Below are 14,291 nucleotides of genomic sequence, written 5' to 3' on the forward strand. Positions count from 1 at the left end.
TTCATGAACTGTACATAGATTCACCAAATCATTACAGAAGGTAACAGTAACATCAAGACTGGTACGGTGCTAATTTCTTGATGGTTTTGCTTGAGCAATGAAAGAAGAAACAAAACTTCTGTTAATGCAGCAAGACCTTGTGAAATTCAATAAACCAGTTTTATTGGTAACATTTTTGGTCTATCATCTACAACACTCTTCATCTGTAAACGGTGCACCAGAGAGACTATAGCTATGTAACCTTTGTAGAGAGTGACACTCAGTTACCTCTGAAGGCTTGTCTACACACAAGTTATACCATTTTAACTATATAGTAGAACCTCAGTTGCAAACACATTGGGAAGGGAGGTTGTTCGTAACTCTGAAATATTTGTAACTCTGAACAAAACATTATGTTTGTTCTTTTAAAAGTTTACAACTGAACATTGACTTAATACAGCTTTGAAACTTTACTATGCAGAAGAAAAATGCTGCTTCCCCCCCCCCCCCCTTTTTTTTTTTTTAGTAGTTTAAGTTTAACACAGCACTGTATTTGCTTTTTTCTTTCATTTTTGGTCTCTGGTGCTGCCTGATTGTGTACTTCCGGTTCCAAATGAGGTGTGATTGACTGGTCAGTTCGTCACTCTGGGGGTCATAACTCTGAGGTTCTACTATACTAGAACAGTTAAAGTATTACAACCCTACTAGTATAGGCAGAGTTATACCAGAATAAAGCACCTTTATACAGTACAGCTTTTCCCATACAGGAAAGGGAATAAGCTATACCAATATACAGTACCTTTATCTCAGTATACCTGAATCCAAATTAGGAGTTCTACCAATATAACTACTTTGGTTAAAAATCAAAACAAAATCCATTAATTAAAGTAATTATACCAGTACAAACACTGTGCATAGGCCTGGCCAAAGAGGTAAATCTTATGGAGGCTTTCCCAAACTCTGTATGCATGGCTGGTAAGAGACTTGCATTTTGTGCATCAGTCTGGAATACGTCCCTCACCCCAAGGCAAAACACATACCAAGTATATTCCTCCATAATGGACACTATGGCATTGGAGGAGGGGCACATCTTGAAACTAACAGATTAGGAATTTGGCCAGTTTAGTAAAGCCTACAACAGTGCAGAAAGGGTTCAACAGAGGTTTAGAAAAAACAAAGTGCCCAACAGAGCTAAAAATTCCTAACACTAACTATACTTGCATACAAAAATGGCAAATTTTTGCAAAAGTGAATTAAGAGAGGCAGGGATCCTGCCTTCCCAGAATGTCCAGCTTGATATCTATTGCATGCTGTTGGAACACAATCATTTGAGGTTGTGACCCTTAGATACCATTTAGGTAGGTCAGCACAAAGACATAGGCAGGTTGTGCATAGGGCCCCAATGGAGAATTCTACACAAAAGTTCGTAAGAACATAAGAATGGTCATACTGGTTCAGACCAATGGTCCATCTAGCCCAGTATCCTGTCTTCTGGTATTGGACACTGCCAGACGTTTCAGAGGGAATTAATAGAAGAGGTAATTATCAAGTGATCCATCCCCTGTTGTCCAGTCCCAGCTTGCGGCAATCATAGGCTAGGGACACCCAGAGTGTGGAGTTGAACCTCTGACCATCTTGGCTAACAGCCATTGATGGACCTATCCTCCAGGACCTTATCTAATTCTTTATTGAACCCCATTATAATTTTGGCCTTCATAACATCTACTGGCAATGAGTTCCAAAGGTTGACTGTGCGTTGTGAGAAGAAGTACTTCCTTTCATTTGTTTTAAACTTGCTGCCTGTTAATTTAATTGGATGACCCCTGGTTCTTCTGTTATGTGAAGGAGTAAATATCCCTTGCTTATTCACTTTCTCCACACCATTCATGATTTTATAGACCTCTGTCATATCCCCCCATAGTCATCTCTTTTCCAAGCTGAAAAGTCACAGTCTTTATAATCTCTCCTCATATGGAATCTGTTCCAATAATTTTTGTTGCCCTTCTCTGTACCTTTTCCAGGTACAATTTTTTTTTTTGAGAAAGGTAGATCAGAACTGCACACATTATTCAAGATGTGGGTCTACCATGGATTTATATAGTGACATTATGATATGACTGTCTTATTATCTATCCTTTTCCTAATGGCTCCTAACTTTGTTAGCTTTTTTTTTTTTTTTGGATTGCTGCTGCACATTCAGTGGACATTTTTAGAGAACTATCCACAATTCCAAGGTCTCTGTCTTGAGTGGTAACAACTAAGTTAGATCCCATCATTTTGTATGTATAGTGAGGATTATGTTTTCCAATGTGCATTACTTTGAATTTATCAACACTGAATTTCATCTGCCATTTTGTTGCCCAGTAACCCAGTTTTGTGAGATTCCTTTGGAACTCTTCGCAATCTGGTTTGGACTTAACTATCTTGAGTAATTTTGTATCATCTGCAAACTTTGCCACTTGACTGTTTACCCCTTTTTCCAGATCATTTATGAATATGCTGAACAGTACTGACCCCAGTACAGATCCTTGGGGGACACTTCTATTTACCTCTCTCCATTCTGAAAACTGATAATTTATTCCTACACTTTGTTTCCTGTCTTTTAACCAGTTACTGATACATGAGAGGACCTTCCCTCTTATCCGATGACTGCTTACTTTGATAAGAGTCTTTGGTGAGGGACCATGTCAAAGGCTTTCTGAAAGTCCAAGTACGCTATATCACCCTTGTCCACATAACTGTTGACCCCCTCAAAGAATTCTAATGATTTAGTGAGGTATGACTCCCCTTTACAAAAGCCATGTTGACTCTTCACCCAACAAATCACATTAATCTATGTGTCTGATAATTCTGTTCTTTACTATAGTTCCAACCAATTTGCCTGGTACTGAAGTTGGGTTTACTGGCCTGTAATTGCCAGCATCACTTTTGGAGCCTTTTTTAAAAATTGGCACCACATTAATTATCCCACAGACATCAGTACAGAAGCTTATTTAAAGGATAGATTACATACCACTTAGTAGTTCTGCTATTTCATATTTGAATTCATTCAGAACTCAAGTGAACACCATCTGGTCCTGGTAACTTATTACTGATTAGTTTACCAATTTGTTCCAAACCCTCCTCTAATGACACCTAAATTTGGGACGGTTCCTCAGATTTGCCATCTAAAAAGAATGGCTGAGGTATGAGAATCTCCCTGACGTACTCTGCAGTGAAGACCAATGCAAACAATTTGTTTAGCTTCTCCACAATAGCCTTATCTTCCTTGATTGCTCCTTTAGCACCTTCATTGTCCAGTCGCCTCACTGACTCTTTTGCAGGCTTCCTGCTTCTGATGTACTTAAATTTTTTTGCTGTCTGTTTTTGAGTCTTTTGCTACTTGCTCTTCAAATGCTCTTTCAACCTGCCTAATTATACTGTTACATTTGACTTGCCAGAGTTCATGCTCCTCTCTATTTTCCTCACTAGGATTTGACTTCCAATTTTTAAAGGATGCCTTTTGGCCTCTAACTGCTTCTTTTACTTTGCTATTAAGCTATGTTGGCACTTTTTTGATCTTCTTACTAGGTTTTTTAATTTGGGGTATACATTTAATCTGAACCTCTAATATGGTGTTTTTAAAAAGTTTCCATGCAGCTTGCAAGCATTTTACTTTTGTGACTGTTCCTTTTAAATTTCCACGTAACTAGCTTCCTCATTTTTGTGTAGTTCCCCTTTCTGAAGTTACTGCTACTGTAGTTGGCTTCTTTGGTATTCCCTCACAGACAAGGATTTTAAATTGAATTATATTACAGATACTATTACTGAGTGGTTCAGCTATGTGCACCACAGACTGTGGGATCCATGCAGGCAATGCTTGAAGAACATTCACTTACAATTAAACAGTGCTGTATAAGCCTATTACATTTACTCAAAATGTTCTGGTGTCAAACACACATGAATTTACTTTAATATTTCCACTTGCTGTTTAATTTTTCCTTTGCTAAAAGCGATAACCCACACTCAAGTTCAGAGACTGGTAGAACTACATTACAAAAGAAATCTGCTATTTAAACAGAATTCTAATTGTTTAACAAATTAACCTAATTTATTGAAATCAAATCAAGGTACATTTACTAGTAAAATGTCAACAATTACCGCAAATAAATTATGATTTAACTTAACACCAGGGTCACAGATTTTTAGCAATGACCAAAGTTTATCTTGATTACATCTCAGCACAGTGAGTGTAGTATATCAGAAACACTGTTCTGATACACTGCAGGCAGTAGTGTATCAGAAACACAGTTTGCTCTAAATTTATCATTGGTTAACGAATTCTATGTCTACACTACAGCCTCTGGCAGCATAACTTATGTCACTCAGGGGTGTGAATAAACCACCCCCCCCCCCAGAGCGACATAAGTTATACTGACATAAGTGCTCGTGTGCACAATGCTAAGTTGGTGGGAGAGCTTCTCCCGCTGACAGAGCTTCTGCCATTCGCAGAGTTAGTTTTATTATATCAACAGGAGAGCCCTCTCCTGCCAGTATGGAGTGTCTGCACCAGACACCCTGCAGCGGTGCAGCTGCATCGGTACAGCTGCACCATTGTAAGTGTAGACATGCCCTTAATAACCTTACGCTTTTTCACTTGTTCCTCATTTTGCTTGAAGAATTTTTCTGTCCTACATTATTGATGAAAAATAGAAGTTACAGGTATGTCTTTCATTCTCCCTGAATAATGTCTATAAAATGAAATGAACATATGTTCTTCAAATGTTATTTTAGCTGTCCCACGGGCACGACATGCATCTTGCTGATAGGTACAACACTATTTTAGGATCTTTTCCACCAGCATACTTTATGGATTGGAAGGGAAATGAACAACTGTGGTGAAATCCTGGCTCCAACAAAGTCACTGGAAATTTTGCTATTGACCTTAATCGAGCCATAATTTCACTTTTGATATTTACAGGCATGGGTTTATTTCATTCTTGGTTTTTTTTTAAATTAAACAAATAAACCCATTTGTAGAATCATGGGGACAACAAGGTTTTCTGTGTATCCTTTTCACCATCATGTCTATGAGAGCTCGGAACGTTCTGTGTTGGTTGAATACCAAGTTATCTGATCACATTAATGAAAGATACACCGTGTAATCTAGTCTCTCTCAGTCCTCAGAAGGTTTCATGTGGAAACTCTATAGGTGCTGCTGTTCTATGGATGACTGCAAGCTGTTGTGTAATAAATAAGATCAATTGAAACAACTGATCAAATTATCCCACCTTACCCTTTCTATTTCCTGAAGGTACAGGAGGGCAATATCTCCAGCCTTCTCGTAGCACGTAATGATTTCTTGTTCACGGTCTGTGTGGAGGTTACTAGTTGAAGAGGAAATTGGCAACTTCTCTAGACAAAGACCTGAAAATAAAACACAGTTTTAAAAGAGTTAAAACAATAGTCCTTAGGTTAAAACAATAGTCCTGTTTGGGAACCATGCTAAGCTAGCCTCTGGCAACGTCAGAGGAGGAGAACAACAAAAACGACTAAAGCATCGTGCTCCTGAACAGTATATAGCACCGAGACTACCACCCACACCTATTTCCCATTTACCATGGCCCCTTTAAGAACTCATTCATTTCTAGTTGCCTTCTCAGCCCCAAATCCTTTAATTCACTCTTCACCAAGATGTCACCAGAGTCTGTCACAAAAACAACTCAGAAGTTCCAAAACAAAACAAACACAAAGATGGCCAATGGTTTCAGCTCCCCACAGCTGCCAGTTTCCTGGGCTTCCCTTTTCTTACTGCCAGGCCTCATGCTTCCAGCAGTCCCCAGCTACATCTCTCAATTCCACACTCCCTGTTGCCTTTTATATGAATCATCTGATTCCTCTCATGTGGGGTTATCTTGTAACGAGGACTGGCTAAGCCTCAGGCACAAAATGGCAACCCACCCTATTACATACCCACCCCCACACCGCCCTCAGAACCATGCTGCTCTCCCCTGTGTCCCCTGGGAAAAAAACAACCCCTCTCTATTTCCCCCACTTTTCCTCTGTCACCAGCCCCGTGATGTCCAGGTCTGTACACTTTCCAGCTCTCCGCCATCCTGAATTCACTAACCATGACATGCAGGCGATCTTGCTCCTCAAAGGCTACCTGGCGTTTATTAATTCACTGCTACCAGGTACCCTATGGAGGAGCTTGGGCTACCCCGTTTCCCTTCTTATCCCATGGATCATCATTTGGGTGCCTGTCACCTCTCAGAAGAGTACAGTCCAGCAGGTACCACCTAAATGCTATGACAAGGTCTGGGTTCCTCCTTCCTCTATTCTGGACCCTACCTGGATTTCTCCTACATCCCAGACCAGCAACTGTCCCCCAAGACTCCTTTCTGTCTGGAGCAAATGCAGCTCTGAGGTTTGTCCATCCTCAGCTTCCTTTGTTTCACCGTTTCAGATACGAGACCCGAAGCTTCTCCCTGATCTACAGAGTGGGTCAGAACCTCCAGCTCTACTGGTCCTCCTCCCAATATGGAGAGTTCACCAATCCCTGCTGGCAAATTGTGTACTATGCTGCCCCTCTCTGGACTGCTAATTCCCAGTCCTGGTGAAAACTGTTCTTCCCTATTTTCCTCAAATTGTGGTCGTCCCGTCCCCTCCCCACTGCCGTACCAATCCATATGAGAGCAAGTCTTCTGCTTATGCCCTCTTCTCCCACACTGAAAACAAAGCTCTGGAGGTCTTATCCCTCCCCTCAGCAGAAATAGCCTCTTTGGAGGGGACCTCAACTACCTTGCCTGACTAAAATAGCAACCCACAAAGTCAACACTCCATGAGGGGGCAGTTTTTTCTGGATGTACCCCCACTTGCCTGCAGCAGCAGCACACCACTGGTAACTCTAACATCACCCCTCTGAAACTTTGCCCCTTGGTGACAATAAGGGATTAGAAGCTGTTCTTTTATAGCATGATGGTCCAGGTTAGCCCCCACTCCTTCCCTCTGTTGACTTCTTTGCCCTTGGGGTAGCCTGAGTGCTGGCTTCCTGTCAATATCAGAATGCTGAGCTGGACCAACAGTGCCTATGGGGCTGGGCCTCTTACAGAAACAGCTCTATCCACAACTTCTGTTGGTAACCCAAACTGATCTAAGATGGCTGCTTTTAGATCAGGGTATGAGCTTGACAGGATATCACTCACGGCTCTATATGACACTTGGGACTCCCCTGTTAAAAAAAGGTGGTCTGGAAGCCTAGGTGGATTCTTCCCAACCAGCAACCCACTAAGAAGTGCAGAGAAACTTCCACATCACCTCCCAAACCTAAATTCCCTCTAAGCTGCACAGCCACACAGCAGGCTATCAAGGACCATGCAGGCAGGAGAGGAGCCTCCTCCCCTGGCCCCAGTCCCGGAGCTGCCGCAGCCAAGGAGAACTGCCTCTTCCCCCGGGACTCAGCTTCTGTGGCAAAAGTGGGCTTGGGGGAGTCCTCTCTCCCTGCCGCAGCTGTAGGGCAGCCTGCACCCCAAACCCCTCATCCCCAGCTCCACCCCAGCGCCCACACCCCCAGCCAGAGCCCTCACCCTCTGCACCCCAACCCCCTGCCTCAGCCTTGAGCCCCCTCCTGCATCCCAAACCTCTCATCCCTGGCTCCTCCCCAGTGCCCGCACCCCCAGCCAGAGCCATTGCAGCTCCTGCCACTGTTGTTGGAAGACAAACTGTACTTCCTGCGATTTCTGCTGGTTTTGTGCAGGAGGAGAATCTGAGTTTTCTACTGCTGCTTTGCTAACAGGAGGACAAACTCTTCCATCTTCTCCTTCTTTGGGTTGCTCCTTCTAGGACTACTTCCCTCCTTGGTAGCAGAGGGTTCAGAGATTCCGCTAACAACCTGGCATAACACCATGACTACGATGCTGATTCTATTTCCCCTTCAAGAACTCAGTTTCCAGTCCCCTTCTCAGACCAAAATCCTTTAATTCCATCTTCACCAAGCTGGCAATAGAGTGTGTCACAAAAACAACTGAAAAGTCTCAAAACAAACACAAAAGATTTCCCTCAGTTCCAGCTCCATACCCTCCTGTTTTCTGGGCTTCCCTTTGCTTATTGCCAGGCCTCATGCCTCTGGCAGTCCCAACTAGTTCTCTCTGTTGCACACCCTGCAGCTTCCAGCTGCCTTTTCTACATGAAGCTCCTGATTCCTCTCAAGTGGGCTAATTTTGTAATGAAGGCTGGATTAGCCCCAGGCTCTCCAGCCCAAGTGCAAGCCACCCTGTTATAAGTATACTGTAGCATCTACTGCAGTAACTAACTCAGCAGAAGCAAGTTTCAGTATTTTTGTAGATATATGATGTATTGTCATAAATGAAGAGGGAAGGGTAACCACCTTTCTGTATACACTGCTATAAAATCCCTCCTGGCCAGAGGCAAAATCCTTTCACCTGTAAACGGTTAAGAAGCTAAGGTAACCTTGCTGGCACCTGACCCAAAATGGCCAACAAGGGGACAAGAGTCTTTCAAATCTAGAGGGCGGGGGGAAGGCTTTTGTCCGTCTGTCTTTGTCGGGAACAGATCAAGGATGCAAGCCTCCAACTCCTGTAACGTTAGTAAGTAATCTAGCTAGAAAATGCATTAGATTTTCTTTTGTTTTTTGGCTTGTAAATTCGCTGTGCTGGAGGGAATGTGTATTCCTGTTTTTGTGTCTTTTTGTAACTTAAGGTTTTGCCTAGAGGGATTCTCTATGTTTTGAATTGGATTACCCTGTAAAGTATTTACCATCCTGATTTTACAGAGGTGATTCTTTTACCTTTTCTTTAAATAAAATTCTTCTTTTAAGAACCTGATTGATTTTTCATTGTTCTTAAGATCCAAATGTTTGGGTCTGTGTTCACCTGTACCAATTGGTGAGGATATTATTATCAAGCCTTCCCCAGGACACGGGGTGTAGGGCTTGGGGGACTATTTTGGGGGAAGACGTCTCCAAGTGGGCTCTTTCCCTGTTCTTTGTTTAAATCGCTTGGTGGTGGCAGCGTTATCAAGTTTCTAACCTAAGCTGGTTCCCAAGGCAAGAAAGGAATCTGTGCCTTGGGGAAGTTTTAACCTAAGCTGGTAAGAATAAGCTTACGGGGTCTTTCATGCAGGTCCCCACATCTGTAGTCTAGTGTTCAGAGAGGGGAAGGAACCTTGACATGGTGGCAGAACGGTGGGATCATTTTGAACCAGAAGCACAACAGGATATTAAAAGGTTTTGTAAAAGGTGATTACAGCTGCAGACTCTTTCTCTTTGCCTGGGGACAGAGCAGCTCCATAACAAAAGGATTTTTCTGTAGGCTGAGAACAGCTATTAGAGACAAAGGTATCAGGTTACAGCACAGCAAATTTTACAAGCCAGGTTTTTTTTTCTTTCTTTCTAACTCTCGGGTATAGCTAGGTTAAAAACAGAGAGGCTAAGATGACAAAAATCAGTGCCCAACAGAAACTGGATATAGCCAGACTGGAAGAAGAAGAGAAAGAAAAGGAACACCAGAGACTGGTCGAACTAAAATGACTCGATATGGAGGCAGCGAGAGAGGCAGAGAAAGCCCAGGAGACTGCCCACCAGAGAGCTAAGGAGGCAGAGGAGGCTGCCCACCAGAGAGCTATGGAGGCAAAATTAAAACAAATGGAGGAGAGGGAAAAAGAGAGGAAGAATGCACTGGAGATAGAGAAGGCAAGGGCTCAGCAAAATATGCCGGATAACCCTAACAATCCTTCCCCAACAATCCACAAACATGGACATAGTCATTCCCAGTATGATGAATCCAGTGATGTTGCTAAATATTTTCTCACCTTTGAGAGACTGTGCACACTCCATAAAATTCCTGATGCTCACAAGATGACCACATTGGTCGCAAAATTCACTGGAAGAGCTCTGGACATATTCAATAAGATGCCTATTGATGAGGTTTCTAACTAGAATAAATTTAAGGATTTGGTTTTAAAACAATTTCAAGTTACACCTGAAACTCCCAGAGTAAAATTTAGAGCCCTTCAGAGAGGACCTGGACTAAGTAATGTGGCTTATGTAAACCAGATGATAGATCTGCTTCATAAATGGCTCAAAGGACGGGATGTAACCAACTTTGGAGGAATGCGGGATTTGATGATACAGGAGCAATTCCTGAATATGTCCAAGGATGATATAAAACAGTTTTTATGGAATAAGAAAATAGACTCAGCAGGAAGTCTTGTTTCTTATGCTGATTAATACGAGCAGTCCCAGACTGCCAGAGAGGCGGGGCAAACCGGAACAAAACAGGTGGAGGGAGGGGAGATGAACAACCTTGGTCGCAGTTTGAGCAGATACCAGAAGGGACACCTTCAGATCACACCCTACTACCGGGGGCAGCCCAAGGCCCCAACTACACCCCAAGGAACACTCCAGACACCTTATCGTCCCACCACACCGTTCTCCAGCAACCCACCTCGCCCCACTGACCAGTCAGCTGGGCAACGTTTTAAATGTAATGAGCTGGGGCATGTAAAGGCCAACTGCCCCTCAACAGATTACAGTTCATTACACCAGGGTCCCAACAAAGGTCCTCAGGTCCAGATGCCTCGCAGATACCCTCAGAGCGGAGGAAGACTGTGAGTGTGGGAGGGAAGAAGGTTACAGCATGGAGGGACACCGGAGCACAAGTGTCACCTAGCCATGCTTCCTTAGTGGACCCCAATTTAATCGACCCAGAGGTCCAAGTGACGATTCAACCCTTCAAGTCAAACGCTTTTGACTTGCCTACAGCCAAGTTGCCTGTCCAGTACAAGGGTTGGTCAGGAACGTGGACTTTTGCAGTCTATAATGATTATCCCATCTCCATGCTGTTGGGGAAGACTTGGCCAATCATGTGAAGCTAGCCAAGAGGGTGGAAATGGTCACCCGCAGCCAGGCTAAGCAAGCTGTCACACCTAGCTCTCTTCCGGAGACTTCTACCAGGACCCAGTCAGAGGTGATGGAACTGGACCCCATGCCAACGTCTGCAACAGCGGTAGTGGATCCAGTCACAGAGATCCAGAAAGAGCCAGTCCCAGAACCAGAACAGGCGGAACAACCAGCACCTGAACCATTGCCAGCACTGAATCCAGTACTTGCAACCCCAACACCAGAAGGCCCCACCAAACCTGCACTGGCAGCAGCAGATAACCCTACAGAAGAGGCTCAGCCGGAGCCTGAACCCCAACATAGTGAGAGCGGGTCTCAGTCAACAGAAACAGCCCCATCACCTGCATTGCTTCCAGAGGGACCAAGCCCAGGTCCACAATCCAATGAGGAACTGATGTCTCCAGAATCAAGGGAACGGTTCCAGACTGAACAGGAAGCAGAGGAAAGCCCCCAGAGAGCTTGGACTGTGGCACGGAGCAACCCACCGCCTCTCAGCTCTTCTAATCGATCCAGGTTTGTTGTAGAAGGAGAACTTTTATACAAGGGAACTCTTTCTGGTGGACACCAGGAAGACTGGCATCCTCAGAGACAGTTGGTAGTTCCAACTAAGTACCTGGTAAAGCTCTTGAGCTTAGCCCACGATCATCCTAGTGGCCATGCTGGGGTGAAGAGAACCAAAGACCATTTGGGAAAGTCGTTCCACTGGGAGGGAATGGGCAAGGATGTTTCTACCTATGTCCGGTTTTGTGAGGTGTGCCAAAGAATGGGAAAACCCCAAGACCAGGTCAAAGCCCCTCTTCAGCCACTCCCCATCACTGAGGTTCCATTTCAGCGAGTAGCTGTGGTATTCTGGGTCCTTTTCCGAAAAAGACACCCAGAGAAAAGCAGTACAAACTGACTTTCATGGATTTTGCCACCCGATGGCTGGAAGCAGTAGCTCTAAGCAACACCAGGGCTAAAAGTGTGTGCCAGGCACTAACAGACATTTTTGCCAGGGTAGCTTGGCCCTCTGACATCCTTACAGATGCAGGAACTAATTTCCTGGCAGAAACCATGGAAAGCTCATGGGGTGAATCACTTGGTTGCCACCCCTTACCACCATCAAACAAATGGCCTGGTAGAGAAGTTTAAGGGAACTTTTGGGGCCATGATATGTAAATTCATAAATGAGCACTCCAATGATTGGGACCTAGTTTTGCAGCAGTTGCTCTTTGCCTACAGAGCTGTACCACACCCCAGTTTAGGGTTTTCACCATTTGAATTGTATATGGCCGTGAGGTTAAGGGGGCCATTACAGATGGTGAAGCAGCAATGAGAGGGGTTTACACCTTCTCCAGGAACTAACATTCTGGACTTTGTAACCAACCTATAAAACACCCTCCAAACCTCTTTAGCCCTTGCTAAAGAAAACCTAAAAGATGCTCAAAAAGAGCAAAAAGCCTGGTATGATAAACATGCCAGAGAGTGGTCCTTCAAAGTAGGGAACCAGGTCAAGGTCTTAAAGGCACTCCAGGCCCATAAAATGGAAGCGTCGTGGGAAGGGCCATTCAAGGTCCAAGAGCGCCTGGGAGCTGTTAATTATCTCATAGCATTTCCCAAACCAAACTGAAAGGCTAAGGTGTACCATACTAATTCTCTAAAGCCCTTTTATGCCAGAGAATTAAAGGTTTGTCAGTTTACAGCCCAGGGAGGAGATGACGCTGAGTGGCCTGAAAGTGTCTACTACAAAGGGAAAAGTACTGATGCCGTGGAAGAGGTGAACCTCTCCATGACCTTTGGGCGTATGCAGCGACAGCAGATCAAGGAGCTGTGCACTAGCTACATGTCGAAATTCTCAGCCACCCCAGGACTGACTCAACAGGCATTCCACTCCATTGACACAGGTAATGCTCACCCAATTAGAGCCCAACCTTACAGGGCGTCTCCTCAAGCTAAAACTGTTATAGAATGGGAGATCCACGATATGCTACAGATAGGTATAATCAGCCCCTCTGGCAGTGCACGGGCATCTCCAGTGGTTCTAGTTCCCAAACCAGATGGGGAGATATGTTTTTGCGTGGACTACCATAAGCTAAATGCTGTAACTCACCCAGACAACTATCCAATGCCACGCACAGATGAACTATTGGAGAAACTGGGACGGGCCCAGTTCATCTCTACCTTGGACTTAACCAAGGGGTACTGGCAGGTACCGCTAGATGAATCTGCCAAGGAAAGGTCAGCCTTCATCACGCATGTCGGGCTGTATGAATTTAATGTGCTCCCTTTCGGGCTGCGGAATGCACCCACAACCTTCCAAACACTTGTAGTTGGTCTCCTAGCGGGATTGGGAGAATATGCAGTTGCCTACCTTGACGATGTGGCCATATTATCGGATTCCTGGGCAGAACACCTGAAACATCTATGAAAAGTCTTCGAGCACATAAGGGAGGCAGGACTAAGTGTTAAGGCTAAGAAGTGTCAAATAGGCCTAAACAGAGTGACTTACCTTGGACACCAGTTGAGTCAAGGAACTATCAACCCCCTACAGGCCCAAGTGGATGCTATCCAAAAGTGGCCTGTCCCAAAGTCAAAGAAACAGGTCCAATCCTTCTTAGGCTTGGCCGGATATTACAGGCGATTTGTACCGCAATACAGCCAAATCGCCACCCCACTGACAGACCTAACCAAAAAGAAACAGCCAAATGCAGGTCAGCGGACTGAAAAGTGTCAGAAGGCCTTTAACCAGCTTAAAGCGACACTCATGTCTGACCCTGTGCTAAGGGCCCCAGACTTTGACAAACCGTTCCTAGTAACCACAGATGCGGGAGCAGTCTTAATGCAGGAAGGACCGAATCAAGAATTCCATCCTGACGTGTTTTTCAGCAAGAAGCTGTCTGAGAGGGAAAGCCACTGGTCAATCAGTGAAAAGGAACGTTATGCCATTGTCTACACTCTGGAAAAGCTACGCCCATACGTTTGGGGACGGCATTTCCACCTTCAAACTGACCATGCTGTGCTACAGTGGCTTCATACCGCCAAGGGAAATAACAAAAAACTTCTTCAGTGGAGTTTAGCTCTCCAAGATTTTGATTTCGACACACACAACACATTTCAGGAGTTTCCAACAAAGTGGCTGATGCACTCTCCTGTGAAAGTTTCCCAGAATCAAGTGGTTAAAATCGTCCTTGAGATGTGGAAAATATTAATCATAGAATATCAGGGTTGGAAGGGACCTCAGGAGGTCATCTCGTCCAACCCCCTGCTGAAAGCAGGACCAATCCCCAATTTTTGACCCATATCCCTAAATGGCCCCCTCAAGGATTGAACTCACAACTCTGGGTTTAGCAGGCCAAAGCTCAAACCACTGAGCTATCCCTCCTCCCTCCCCCCCCCGGAGGAGGGATAGCTCAGTGGTCTTTATACAGTTAGTAGT

The 14,291-nt window shown here is 44.5% G+C and overlaps 1 protein-coding gene across 6 annotated transcripts in view; it reads right to left on the minus strand.

Annotated features, from left to right (window-relative positions):
- TTC7B (tetratricopeptide repeat domain 7B) overlaps window positions 1-14,291 on the minus strand; it is a 331,494-nt gene that overhangs the window by 271,641 nt on the left and 45,562 nt on the right. For all 6 annotated transcript variants that reach the window (XM_074956113.1, XM_074956116.1, XM_074956115.1 and 3 more), the window contains one exon: window positions 5,255-5,385. In XM_074956113.1, coding sequence (XP_074812214.1) covers window positions 5,255-5,385 — 131 coding nt within the window. The remainder of the gene's footprint in view (window positions 1-5,254; window positions 5,386-14,291) is intronic.

The sequence above is a fragment of the Natator depressus genome, chromosome 6 (assembly GCF_965152275.1).
Source record: "Natator depressus isolate rNatDep1 chromosome 6, rNatDep2.hap1, whole genome shotgun sequence".
NCBI classification, from domain to species: Eukaryota; Metazoa; Chordata; order Testudines; family Cheloniidae; genus Natator; species Natator depressus.